Source organism: Rhamphochromis longiceps, linkage group LG17, assembly GCF_057381845.1.
Source record: "Rhamphochromis longiceps isolate RC_006_pf linkage group LG17, R_longiceps_female_GT1.1, whole genome shotgun sequence".
Lineage (NCBI taxonomy): Eukaryota > Metazoa > Chordata > Actinopteri > Cichliformes > Cichlidae > Rhamphochromis > Rhamphochromis longiceps.
The window spans coordinates 6,849,807-6,864,628 of NC_140573.1; the positions used below are offsets into that span (position 1 = coordinate 6,849,807).

The following is a 14,822-nucleotide window of genomic DNA, read 5'->3' on the forward strand; positions in this document are numbered from 1 at the left end:
GAAGCTTGTACATGGGATTAAACAGCTGTATAAATCAAAAGCAATATTTCACTTTGGTAGAACATTTTAACGTTGGATTTGTTTACTCCCCAGGCACGTTTTCCCTTTATTTCCTTTTGGGACTATGAGTTTTCCCCTCTAGTTCTCCATATCCATAAAAAAAACCCTTAAAAACCTGTCTCTGTATGCCCAGGAAAAAAAATGCTGGCATACATGTTATGGAAATTGTGTTAAAAGACTGGTGTTTATACAAGACACAGGACAAAATATTTCTACCAAAATGATACATCATGGGCTACAAGAATGGGCTAAATTTCAATTCAATCAATGCAAATCACAGTTGGAAACCACCAAATGGATTTTCCAATAACAAAAAATCTTCCTGGGTAGAGCATGAGTGAATTGAAGCAAACCCTGGGTAACTACGCTCACAGTATAGTTCCTCTAGCAGGTCTGTGATCTCCTCTACCGTCTTACCCTCAAGATCCAAGCCCTCCATCTCATCTTGCAGGGACAAAAATGAGTCACATTAGTTTTTATGACTATGTGTTAATGTAAATTGATTAGCCACAACAATAAAACCACTAACATTGCTATTGGAAATATTTCCAAACATCCGTATGATGAGGTGAGGGAGATCTTCACAATATTAGGCAAATGGCTTTAATGTCGTGCTGGCTGGTTCATAAATATTAAAATAAGTCATAAAAAAAATTAGTAGCAAGTTCTCTTTGCCTAATCTTTATTTTGGTACCAGGTAAACTTACGTAAAGTCAATCCAGGTGTGGGGTTAGAGTTTGTTATTAAGGTTAATGTAGCATTATAATTGGTTTTAGGAAAAGGTATGATTACAAATTGTAAAGGCTAACAAAACAAGCAAGCAAAAATGCCAACTAAAAACATTTTCAATACAAAATTCCACATTGCTTGTTAGTCAAGCTAACTGCTAATTTGCTAGCAGCTAACCCATTTTGCTTCAGCATTTTCAGTTCTTAGCTAAATATTTTTAGTTTAGATAAGATAAGATAAGACAAGATAAGATAAGATAAGACTTTATTGATCCCACAACAGGGAAATTTTTGCGTTAATTTAATTATGTTGGTAGTAAAATCTGACAACAGATTAAACAAAGCAGTAAATGTTTGATTCTAAACTTAACATCTGATTTGAGTTTTTAAAAAATCAAAACTTAATGTGTCGTATTTTATAGACTGAACACCAGTTGTTGCCCCAGTGAAACCCTCCCATTTTTACCAGCAATCGCCAGTGCATCCTGATGTTCCTGGTGGCCAGAGAAGAGCACATTTGGGCTCAAGTCTTTACAAGGAAACTGTTCCCATGGTGGTGTCAGGTCTTTCTGTTTGTCCACCCCTTCCACTTCCACTTCCAATATCACATGGAAGAGCTGGGGATATTTCTCTGGAGAGTCACAGGCATCGAGCTCTGGTCTGAGAGGAAAATCAATATGTGTGAGAAAGAAAATTGAGATGGTAAAACAGTCAACAGAGTGGAAGTCTAGCAATATTATTTTTTATAGTGAGAAACCAGAATTCCCCGATTTTTGTAAGAGATTTTCCTTACTTGTTAAACTTTAACATAGTGGTTCCAGGAGCGATGAAGCCAGTGTGGAACTGAATCTGGAAGATCTGTGTGTTGGATACCTAACACAAGCAGGAACAAAGATAAATGTTGGTTACATTATATTTTATCAGCACTCTCCTGCAGTCAGTTACCCCTTACCTGTTGTTCTGAAATGTTTTTAGGTGTTATGTTCAAGTTTTGCATGTGATAAATCTTTGTCATGTAATAAAATAGAAGCAGGTGAAATAAGAAAATCCAGTAAAAGAAACAAAATAAAAGGAAAAATGTTCAAGAAAAAAAAGACAAGCCCACTTTAACCATTTTAGCTGAATGGATTTTTAATTATTTTGTACTATTGATCTAGGTTTTAGTACTAATGTGCTATATAGCAAAATAATGAAGTCATTAAGCTACATATGCACATATTATTATAATGCAACGCATGGTGATGTACACCTATGTGTCAATAATCTGTCATAAGATTACTGAAAGACAATAATACCCAGATGAAACACCTGGACCAAACTAAACCAAAAATAGCATAAATAGTGCATAAATGCTTCTTGCAGCAGTGATGAGTGAGTAAATCTGCATATTTCTATAAATGAAGTAAATCATTAAGTCAAAAACCTTCATCCAGCTTCTTCTTGCCTTAAACAATGTAACAATGAGACACAACAAGCTGTTGAAGCTACCTGAAACTCTACAATGGCTTATACTTTAGCATGATCTTATCACCGCAATCGTTCCAATACTGTCACTGTGACTTAGTTGGAGTTTGCTGCTTGCTAGTTAGATTGAGATGTTGATTTTATCGACATTTTATCTTATAAAGCAGACTAAGCAGAAGCGTACCTTGGCCTGCAGTCGTCCTCCAATGGTTGACCTCATGTGGTAGACTGAAACCACAACATCTCCTTGTACGCTTACACCCAGAGGGAAAACTACCTTGCCGTCCTGGACCCTGTGCTCTCTAGGCGTGCAGAGAAGGTGCAGCAAAGTGTAATTGAGGGAAAGTGTTACAGAGTGAGAAAAAGGAAGGGGATATAATGACACTTTGATTACTTTCATTCATATCATACTCAGCATAAAATCTCTGAGACATTTGTAGTTATTCTATTCCAATACAGAACTGCAACGCTACCGTGCTCTCTGCGGTTCAATGCTGTCAAATTTTTTATTAATCTCGCTAATGTTACTTACCTCATCCTTTCATACTCCTGTGCAGTGGTGAAGATCTTCGTCTCTCCAATGAGAACGTCACAGAAAGGTCGACAGCCACTACGCTGCTTGTTGAAACAGGGGATGGGACTCATAGTGAGGGCCTTGATCACCAAGGGCTTGGAGTGGGGTAGGCTAGGCTTCTCTGATACCATGCTACATACATAGCCTATGTACCTGCAGGCAGAGAAAACAAAAACAGCAGTTTTCAATTTTCAGCACTCTGAATGATGCATTAATTGTCACTTGTGAGGAGACGCTTGCACAACCATCGACTGTTAGCTTCTACAAGTATGGCAGGCGGACTCGTGGTTCTTCTTGCCCAGCAATCAAGAGTTTATGTTTATGCTGAGACAACTAATAACTGTTGGCTTCAGTGATGGCTGTATGTAAATTTCAACATGTTATGCCTGTAACAGCATATGATCTGAAACTGTGCTCTTCTTCTTAAGTGTGAATGTGTTTTGACCTCATTTAATATGTGATTCTTTATTAGAAGTGGTAAATGTTCATTATCTATGAAAAATAGACTGCAGATTTATTAGACATTGAAGAATGTAACATCAGCAGAACCAAAGGACGACAACCGAGCACAAGGCTCCCACTTCTCTTTCTGTCACATTCACATCCCCATGTTCACTGATGCAAACCTGCGGTGTGAAGGCCAGAGGCCAGAACCTGGTCTTTTGGCGCTGAGCAGCTGCATGGCAGGAACTGGATTATTGAAGAGGTGGCAGAAGCAGAACATGGCACAGACCAAAACACCTGAAGGAGCGCGACCATCCTGAAAACCCAAAACAAAGATAAAATTACATGTACATCTTATCATAACTGCAATTTGAGCCACTGGGGATTTTTTCTTTTGAATAAACACACGTATTATTTTTCTATGAGTCTATTCATACATATGAACTGAGTCTGAGTTCATTTCAGGTTACATGGATACTGTAACACTGTTGTTAACTGAGGTGAAAACACAGCTTTTTTAAAAAAGGAAGGGTTTCGTGAAGATTATGCAAGAAGGAGCAGTTTGCCAAGGCAAAGCCAAACCCACAATGACTTGGTAATAACATGCCCCAGCACATGCCAGTCTATAGTAGTCATGTCACTGAATTCCAATAAACAGAAACTCAGTTTCTATTGAAAAAGTCAGATATGGTTGAATTCCCAAATGTGTCTAATGCAAGTGGCTGATATTGCTAAAGTGTGATGATCCACGCACTAAAAGTGCCTTTCATCCAATAAGCCTAAATAGGACACCAAAGAATACACCATTCTGCAATAAGCATAATAAGATGACTTCTATCATTTTTACTGAACATCACAGACCAAAATGCAAAAATGAAATATTCTTCTTCTTTGCTTTTCATTTTCTTTTCAGTACCACCTGCTAAGTAACAACAGTGAGGAAGCTCACACGGCTGATTAATAGAGACCACCAGAGCAGTCTGAAGAGCTCCGAGCGGGAATGTATTTGGAGAAAAAAAACTGTTACTCCAGCGTCAAGGATTGGCAACAGCCGTTGAAGAGGAAGAGAAGATTTCTGATCTGGGTGGTAACATAGCCTTTATCTGGAAGAATGATCCCTTTTGCAAAACTGTTTTGATTTATGTTAAAGTGAATTGTTAAATGTTGTCATTTTTATGCTTACCATCTCTACATTGTTTTAACTCTGTGATGAAAGGAATTCTTTTATCCCCCTCCCCAGCCTCTCGAGGTTCTGGGGTGATGTAGTGTTTTATTGCAGATACATCCTATCTGGAAGAGCTGTTTCTTGTGGTGTTGCTTCCTGCTTTTATGACCCTTTTGGTCAGCAGGAGGTCACACACACACATTCTCACATGCATACAGATGTTTACACACACACACACACATATATATACATACAGTGCCTTGCCTTAGAACCATTTGGGGGGGTTTACGTGGGCGGTGCTTTTGCTGTGATGTGTATTGTGTGAACTGTTGTCCCAATAAAAGGCAGCAAGCGGAGGCCGTCGTTGGGGTCATTTTGTGGTAGATACCAACGACGCCTCCCTTGCAAGTAAATCGATCGATCGCTGACTGTCTTGTTTTCTTCATGATGAATAAGTCTCTAAACCAGCGGGGCTTGTGGAAACACAGACCCAACAATTTATGTAGATGTGGAAAAAGAAGGTGAGTCATGTTTGGAAATCTGTTGAGCAGTTGTTGTAGCATTTAACAATTTCAGACTTTAGAGATCCGTGTCTTGGAAGCACTTCATTTGATGTGAAAGCAAAGTTGACATGTAATCAATGATGCCAATATCATTGTTGAGCAAAATGTTTTGGAAGGGCAACAAAAAGATTCTGACACTAAATATGCTTCGGTCTATTTCAGACTCTCTGCTTTGATTCAAAAGTGGGTCACAGGACATCAAACAGCTCAAAAATTAACGGATGTGTTGTGGGACCAACAAAAACAAGTCCCTTTACATAACAATCAAAAGTACCTCACTATGTACTTGTTTTTCATGGGAGAATGATTAGTAATAATTTCATATGAATCCTTAATAAATTCAACTATACAAAGGAGGATGAAGAATTTAATATAGGGCTAATGTATGTGCATCTCCTTACCGAGCATGTGATTACACAGACGTTCTTGGGATTCTGTTTCAGCCAGTTGTACATGTTTTTGCACACAGCGAACAGGTTGTGGAGGCTGGGTGCTTGGCGTGAAGGCCAATTACACTCTGAAACCTGTATTGAAGTAGATGCCAGGAATAAAAGGAGGGAGAAGGAAAGGGATTCCAGCAAAAAGAAAAAAGGAGGCAGATCAGAGAGATAAAAGGGCAGGAAAGGGTTGGGGAAAAAAGGAACAGAGGAGAGGAAAGGGGAGTGGTGGAAGTTAGTAACAGCACTGCAGCAGCAGAGCAACACAACAGACCAGTTGCCATGATGAGTCATCTGCTAAAGATACAGTGACTTCACAATGCAGACAGGGGGCCAGCTTCACCATGTTAACAACAAAGCATGACTCCTAACAAGCCTGACTCCTTAGCTCCCACATGTGCCTTCTATGCAGTAATAGGAAACCTAGCTGCGGAAATGTCCCGATGCTGAAAGATAAGCATAACCATAAAAGCAAAATAAGATACAATAAACTGTGTGTTCCAAATGTGGTAATTTAGCCGTAACACAAATTAAATTCTGAATAATGAAATGAGTGCTGAAATACCAAAAACTGCAGTTTCAGGAACAGCCAGATGAGGTTGATCGCTGCTAGCTGCTTATTAGGCCTTGCATCAGTTAATTTGCATCATTACACTGGATTTCTCAAAGGTGTTTGAAGTTTTGTTGTATTTTGTGAGATTTTTTTTTTTTGAGTAATTATTCAACTTGCTGCAGGGTTAATTGTATATTTAAAAAAACTATCCTGTTTTGTTTTTTTGGTAAGAGTAAAATTCTACCATTTATTTATGTGTTAGCACAAATTAGCAAGTACTGATGTCATGTGTGATGCAGCCATGCTCTGGTTTTGTTAGCGATCTAGCTTGTAAAAAAACTTTCCACCTTCTTGTCGAAATGTAGTCAGTTCTGGCTTCTAAAAAACCAAATGGTGACTGCCAAATTGACGGGTTATACACAAACCAGCTGATGACACTGGATACTTCATATACTGTTTGAACAACAATTTTATGAAACTCAAAAAATTATTCTCAAGTTTAAAAAAAGAAAGAAAAAATGTACTTTTTTAGCATTAAGCTAATGACTAGGAATAGGACTCAAGTACCGGCTGTTGCAGAGAGTTGGTTCACAGTAGTTCAATGAAATTGTTTATCTACTTATGCTTATTGATTGTGCTTATCGGTTCCTCTTGCACTTGTGCTGATATCAGTTTTTGCGCTGGAGGAGAAAAACTGCGGTGCAGTCTAAAGCGTTGATATGGACATTCATTTTATTTTTATCACATAGGACGAGAGCTCGATGGTAATGGCAAACTGCATTCAGGACAGAAACATCTGAATTATGGTGCTAAAACAACTTCAGCTCTTTTTAAGTACCTGCACAGAAAGCATGTTAACACTAAGGCAGCTAAGAATCCAGGCTGATGTTAAAAGTGAGCAACTGCTGACCCCAGCCTAGTAGCCAGACCCTGAACTTCCACAGGTAACAAACTGATGGCCTGTCATGCTGCAGTCTTCATTTCTACCTGTTCATGATTCTAAAGTAGACTCATGAGACAATGCATTTTAGGTCATTTTACTGAAAACCTTGAAATATTTAAGTAACGTACTGCATTACCTTTATGCAAAATATTCTACGTAATATTGTGTTACCACAAAATTAACACTGATTACAACAAAGAGAGAAAATACCTGCAATGTGCACAAACATTTCACCACACAGCATGCAATTAATTTGCCTGAATGTAATGCGGTTGATATTCTGCTTAGTGATGGTGGTAACTCTCAAAGCAGAGCCATTGAGAACCCAATGAGAACCTATAAGAGATTCAATAAGGAATCAAATGAATAATCCATACAATTAGTGATCCGGTAATGAAATCGGAATCCTTAGCTATTACAGACCTGATAAAAAAAGCAAAATGAAACTTTTCTCTGGGTGGTTTGAGACTATCAAGGAACAATCACGCCTAAAACTGTAATTAAGCCCTCCTATTTCCCTTCTATATTTATAAAATGAAGAGTGCGAAAAAGGTGGAGCAACCACTACATGAGTAACAGCTTCATCGAGATCCATGGGCTACAGTCACACTCACCCTGTTGGAGAATTTGGCCCCACGGTAGTTACGCTGTGATAGGTTGAAAACAGTGTAGTGGTCCGCATGCCGGCTGTCAAGAAAAGAGCGGATGTCTTCGACATGGTTCTGGTAGCCAATCTGCACCGACTCAGCTGGATAGGTCATCACTGAAAAAAAGTTTGACATGTTCACATCCATTCGCTTATCCTTTTCAGGGTCGCGGGGGGTGCTGGAGCCTATCCCAGCTGTCATAGGGCAAGAGGTGGGGTACACCCTGGACAGGTCGCCAGTCTGTCACAGGGCCAACACACAGGGACAGACAACCATTCGCACTCACATTCATTCACACCTAGTGACAATTTGGATTATCCAATTATCCCCACAAGCTGCATGTCTTTGGACGGTGGGAGGAAGCCGGAGTACCCGGAGGGGAACCCACGCAAACACGGGGAGAACATGCAAACTCCGCACAGAAAGACCCCGGCCTGATGTTGGAATTGAACTCAGGACCTTCTTGCTGTGCGGCAACAGTGCTAACCACCGTGCCACCGTGCTGCCATGTTCACATGTACAGTGCAATTAAGACAAACTCAGTCATGACAGAGAACATTTTAACAGAACTCTAAACAGTCTCGTTCAAAACTAAGCACAGCCTATAATTCAGCAGCTTGTAGAACCTCCTTTAGCAGCAATAACATTTCAGCCATAATTTTGTGGATTTGCTTGTGTACGTAGGAACATTGCTGTTTCTGTTGTATGACCCAATTTCAACCAAGCATTAAATGTCAGAGATGGCCTCACACGTGACTCTAGAATACTTTTACCTAATTCACCACTATTCTTTAAGGTTTCTATGGTTGATGTAATTAAATCCTGTACAACCTGCATGAAATTCTTCTTGAGATGACATGATGCGATCAAGTAAGAGTGGTTAGTTGCCTGGATTTGCGATATCATGAGATCATGCAAGATTTCAGTCCACCAGAAAATCACTGGGGTTAGAAGAAAAGCGCACACCTTGTGTATGCCATTGCTATTTATTGTGGTTTTACCTGTCAAGCACAAAAACGTAAAGAAAATTCTGTATCAAACCTTGTAATCATACCTTTCCTACTTTTTCTTGACTCCTCGAATTTAAAATAATCATGAAAAGGATTTCCACGTAAATAAATATCTTTCTATTAGCATTAAGTACTTTTGTTGGGCTAACATAATTTGCATGGATTGGATCAATTCAATGAAATTATGATGGACTTAACTCCAGTAAATAAGTTGATTTATCATTAATTAATTAAGTTGGTCCAACTCTAGTATGTTACACATTGGAATAACAGAATTGAATAACACTAAAATAAAGCAATTTAATCGATTTTTTTTTTTTATGTTCATTCAAAGAGTTTTTTTCAGTGAGTGTCAGTCTTTAACATGCTAACCGAGACCTGTAGAATCCAAAACATAACTCTGAGAATTGTACAGTCTGACCTGGAGTGAATTTTCCATGACCCCCGCTCCTGGGAAGACTGTGGTATTGTCTTAAAGCACACCAGACCATCAAACTGATCACAAATTCCACTTTTACGGAGGTGCTCACACTTGCTGATGTTCAGTTAATTAAGTACATGGCTGCTACTTACTGTCTTAATTCCTATGGAAGCAGTAAGAGTGTGCTTAGTTTTTCACAGGACTACAGAAGGGTTCTGTGAAAACTTTTCATTTCTACATAACTGTCTTTTTACCCACTGTGGAGTACAGGATTGCAAAAAGGTGAGCTGAGTAGCTCTGCACTCCAGCATGACTACCATGGGATATAAAGCCCTCGAGTGACAAATGTCTGACTGACTTTGCCTTTTAAAGGGCACATTGCTGCCCAATCAAAAAACTGGAAAACAGTCCAAGTAACATTGTTAAAGTTCATCTATCTACACACATGCGTATATACAATGCCCATTCGCTAGAAATACATTTACCTATGATCCGTGATGTTATGTAGGCAATGTCCAGCTCTCCTTTGGTATAACTGTAAGGAAAAAAGAAATCTTTGAAAACACGTTTTATTACATCATATATGTAAAACCAATATCCACTGTCCACAAGCATCTCAATAAATGTTTAAAATATAAGTTGTAGTAGGCTTTACAAAATCACCTTGCTTTTGTATTTCTGTGATTTAGATATGAAATGTTAGAGATTCATAATGACTGTTTCTGTGCATTTAGCTACCAAGACAAAATGATGCATATATAAAAAGTTAGTATAAGAATATCCAGCATCCAAAAAGGTTGATCCACCTTTCTGTCATTCACAGGTTGAACTGCATTACAGGCATATCTAAGTGATTAACTTCAACAGGCTTTAGAGCTGTTATCTTGTTCGGGCTCACCACTCTAGGCTGAACTGCCTGGGATCAAAGAAATACCATATGTGAATTCTTAAATTGAGCAGCACTGCCTTTCATTGCCAAATGTAGCTCTGCCATATGGACCTTTTTTTTTTTTTTCGACTGTGGGGGCAGCTGTGGTGCACTCACATACAAGCAGTCCACTAGTGCTCCAGCACAGCAGTGGTGGAAACACGTACTAATGAAACACTGCCAAAAAGGCTCAGGGTGGGGTTAGAGTGAGAGACGAAAATTTGTTTTTGGACAAATGACTCACAAAAAGAAAATCTCACAACTGACAGCAGCAGAGGAAGGCTCAGCTCACTGTAGTTGCATTTATCTTTCAAGACAGGTTTGTAGGCTAATGCGAATCAAATTGAGTTGGCTTGTTGCCTACTGTGTAAATCCTGCAAGCTAGGCCTAGCTGGGACCGTCATTCCGTGTGATCATGGAGGAGTGCCATATGGGCCTGCTGCAGTCCTAGACCTGGTTATGTAATGCAGTCCTTCTCAGCTAGACTGCTAAATGAGTCATGGGTTTTTCTGTAAACAAACCAAGCGTACCATATCATGTGAATGTGTCCTTTGATTTAGGCCGTTTGTGTAGTTTAGCCTTAAAAAAAAAAATGTAACTGCTAATATACTACAATATAACAGACAAACAACCTTAATTAAATCCAACAGTGAGGGCATTGCATGTAAGTCCTCTATAATGAGGTAATTGGACCACAATTGAAGCTTCTATTTTGATCTCAGAGTGTTTGTTGTTCCCAGAGTAGAAAAGCAGAGTCAACGTTTGACCAATTTAATGTGGAAAAAAAGGTCAGTTTTATCTTTACATAATAATAATAATGGATACTTTATTGATCCCCATGGGGAAATTACTTGTTTTTCTCTGCATTTGACCCATTCACTCAGTGAAGCAGTGGGCAGCCCACTAAGCAGGCGCCCGGGGAGCAGTGTGTAGGGACGGTACCTTGCTCAGGGGTACCTCAGGGTAGCCGTTAAGTGGATTCGAACCGCCGACCTTCCGATCATGGGGCGACCACTTTACCTACTGAGCTATCCCTGCCCCATTATACTTTTATTAGTAAATCGGGTCTGGGAGATCAGAAAGGTGACATTTCTGCTGGATATTAACACTTCTGTGTGTACATATGTGTGGTTTTTCCTATTTCTATGCTGAATAATACATCTATTACCATGGAAACAGGTACACAATTATGAGCCAACTAAACTGTGTGTAATAGAGAAACGCATCTCCAGTATGAAAAATAAAAAATATTGTATTAATGTGCAATCTGAACACCCCCCAACTAGCTAATAACAATAACACCACTATCAACACCTGACAAGACCAATTTAAAAACGGTAACGACCAGCTGATCCCAGCTGTGGTGGAGCGTTGATCTAATTACTGTGGAGATGCTAAATGCCAGCAGATGTTTTTTCAGACTGCTATAAAAAATGTCTTGTCAGTCCTTTGTGTTACACAAAGACATTTGATAAAAGCTGTTGATATGCAGTCGATATCAGAGCGCACAATCAAAAACAAGCCCATGTCTAACAGACAGGAAGTTAAAAGATAATGACGAGACTGGTGCAATTTCCTCTTGCTGGAAAATGATTAGATACATTTTGATGTAAATTGCACATAAATAGTCAGAAGGTTTGATTTTGGACTCAGACTTTGTTTAATCTGCCACTGAATCCCTTTTTTTTCCCACCAAGTGGGCAATTTATCTAAAGGTAGTCAGTCTAGCAACTGTGTGACTAATAATTTGAAGGACTCACTTCTAAAATTGTGGTTTACCAAGATACTAATCATGCTAGCTCATTAAGATAACATAATGCTTATTCATTAACTTATCATCCCTGTACGGATGTTAGTATTTCATACCATTAATATATCATTCCACATCTTAGTTTTCTCTCATATGTATACTGTTACAATGGGGGATGTTCCAATTAAACATAGTCAGAGTTTCAAATAAAGAGGTCATTTATTTAGTGTCCAAATAAGCCCTGTGAGCCACATTTGAGACTGCTTGGTTTCAGACATAGACAGTGTTAAACATGGAGGTAGCCTTGGTGACGTCACCCACTGGTTTTGGACTTTACATTCTGAGCTTCAGGTTTGGCTAAAGCTCAGACATTTTGCTTCAGCTATGGACATTGCCCCTTAAGGCAACGATCCCCAACCTTTTTTGCGCCATGGACCGGTTTATGTCCGACAATATTTTCACAACCTTTAAGGTATCATGGACAAATACAACAAATAAAATCAGTTCCGGAACCAAAAAAAAAGAAGATTTATTGTGAGAGTTGTAGCACCCAAGCCTCAACTCTCACGGACCGTGAGAGTTGAGGACCGCTGCCTTAAGGCACATGGTACTGGCTGTAAGCACAGAAGCCCCACCCACCTTCTGTTCAAACCTCCTGTTTGTGAGTATCAGCCAATTAGAAGAAAGATGTCTACAAAAGTGAGGCGAAAGAGAACTAAAACACTTTTTACTATTGTACTGATGGCAGCAACAGATCTCTAAAACATTGGGACAGGGGGACAGAAGGCTGGAATGGTAAGGGGTACTAATAAGAAACAGTTGGAGAAACATTTTGCAACTAATTAGGTTATTTGGTAACAGGCTGGTAATAAGGATCATATTACCAAGGCAGAGTTTCTGAGAAGTAAAGATAGACAGATGTTTACCAATCTGCAAAAAATGTCTCTAATTGTAAAACATTTTCAGAAACATATCAGAATATTGTTCCTTGATGTAAAAGTACTTTATCTGATCTTTTTCAGAACACAGTAGCTGAACATCCGAATCAAAAAGATTCAGAGAATCCCCGACAAATCTCTTTAAATGACAAGGCTGAAAATCAGTTCTTCAGGCCGATGATTTTTCTCTGGGTCAGAGGTTGTTTGAAATGGAAGTGGAAAACTGTTTAGTGAATATGAAACACATTGTTGATACATCTTTCAGACTAAAAAGGAGAGAGACTATCTGGCTTGCTATCAGCTCTCAGTTCAAAAGTCCACATCTCTGTTGGGATGTTGGTGCACTAGTGCCTATGGAAACGACTGCTTGAACAGTCACCTTCAATGCTGAAAGGTATATACAGGCTTTAGAGCAACATACTCTCCCATTCAGACAACGTCTTTTTCAGCAATACGATGCTAAACCACATACTGCCTCTACCGGATTACAACGCACAGTTTCATAGTAGAAGACTCCAGGTGCTAAAGTGGCCTGCCTGATGTCCAGACCTTTCACCAAGAACACAAAAGAGAAGACACAACGGTAAACGCAGTTCTGTCTCAACTTTCTTTAGACGAGTTACTGCCGTCAAATTCAAAATGAGCTAATAGTTTCTTTAAAGTGGTACATTTTCTCATTCCAAAACATTTTATCTATGTTTTCTACATTCTATTGGTCTATGACATTTCCAAATGATTGCATTCTGTTTATATTTACAGTTTACACAGCATCCAAACTTTGTTACTGTAGTGGGCTTGTAACAGGTCCCCCATCATTGGCATCTTTCTATGGATTACATGATCACTAATGGTCACCACTGATCTTTTCTTTCTTCTATCTGACCTGAGAGACAAAACAACAATTTTTAGCAGTTATTAATTTTTATGTGACTTTCTTATTGCTGCACTACTTTATTCAACTTGATATTGGTATTAACTCTGATGCAATAACTCACATTTTGTGATAAAAAATGGTGTATAGATGTACCGGTATGTTATTAAACCCATTCTGAGCAGTACAGCACTTCATGTTCATGCTTTCCTCCGAGAAAGTAAACACCCTGAGCTTATAAGACATTTTAGGCTGAATACATGAGAAGTGAGGTGCTCTATTAGAACCTCTCAAGACTACACAAACATAGTCTCAACCAAATCAATGTAAGTGGGTTAGATCCCGATGGATATTAGAGTCGGGCTCTCTACATTTCCCCTATGGTCTTCTCTAAAATTCACTTGTCTTCATTTTGTTTAAGCAGGATTTTTATAGCATGTCTGCTTAAACCAATTTAAGTGGCTACATAGTGTTTGCACTGCAATCATCTATCCTCGGGGCCTGATTTATCTTCATTCACTCTTCAAAATCACAGTGGGATTTTTTTTTTTTAATTCACCAGAGTTTCTTATTTTGTAGATAAGATGTGCTGTAAGTTTGTGTTCTGTATGTTTAGGTGTCTGAAAAATGACATGGATAATGAAATTGGGAAAACTGGAATTTTAGATGCAGATCAAAGCTTGAAAACTTGAGGGGAAAAGGCAAATTAATGTGTGTCTGATAGGGAGGTCGGTGGAGTGGGGGTTACAGCCTGGGTGCAGACCAAGCACACCGTGTTATTCACAAAACCAGCACAGCCATCAAGGCTCCATATTCATTGCGCTTCTCACAGACACAAACACATTGTTGCTTCAAGTCGCCTGCCCTGCAAATTTTTCTTCTTCAGCTACGTAAAGAAACACAGGTTGGTTTTAATAATTCAGAAGCAGCTCTTTCCCTTGACTACGCATGAGAACAGAAGCAGAGAGGAACGGATCAAGACCTGTCGGGGCATTCAAAGAAGGCCCGTTTAACAGCAGAGGTGTCACGTTATACCGAGGAAGCTCAAGGGAATTTTTTTTCCCTTGGTTGACATTCTTGTATCTCATTTAAACCTGCCTTAACACTTTGTCCATGTCAGCAGACACGGTTGAATATTGGCAGTCACATTTGAGATAAAGTCCAAAATTTGCTTAAAATCTATTTACTCATCTTCTGTTAAGCAACAACTTAACCAAAAGACTACATAACAAGAAAATATGGAATGTTTTGCTGGAATAATGATATATTAATCGAAACAGAATTGTTTGGAAGTGGTCTGAATGCATACTGTTTAAGAAAGCAAAA

General features: G+C 39.0%; 1 protein-coding gene across 4 annotated transcripts in view; it reads right to left on the reverse strand.

Annotated features, from left to right (window-relative positions):
* dnajc6 (DnaJ (Hsp40) homolog, subfamily C, member 6) overlaps positions 1–14,822 on the reverse strand; it is a 37,841-nt gene that overhangs the window by 8,543 nt on the left and 14,476 nt on the right. For all 4 annotated transcript variants that reach the window (XM_085387224.1, XM_085387222.1, XM_085387223.1 and 1 more), the window contains 8 exons: positions 9,495–9,544; positions 7,546–7,694; positions 5,400–5,522; positions 3,453–3,586; positions 2,785–2,979; positions 2,437–2,554; positions 1,582–1,661; positions 1,255–1,448 (listed from right to left, as the gene is read on the reverse strand). In XM_085387224.1, the coding sequence (XP_085243350.1) occupies positions 1,255–1,448; positions 1,582–1,661; positions 2,437–2,554; positions 2,785–2,979; positions 3,453–3,586; positions 5,400–5,522; positions 7,546–7,694; positions 9,495–9,544 (1,043 nt within the window). The remainder of the gene's footprint in view (positions 1–1,254; positions 1,449–1,581; positions 1,662–2,436; positions 2,555–2,784; positions 2,980–3,452; positions 3,587–5,399; positions 5,523–7,545; positions 7,695–9,494; positions 9,545–14,822) is intronic.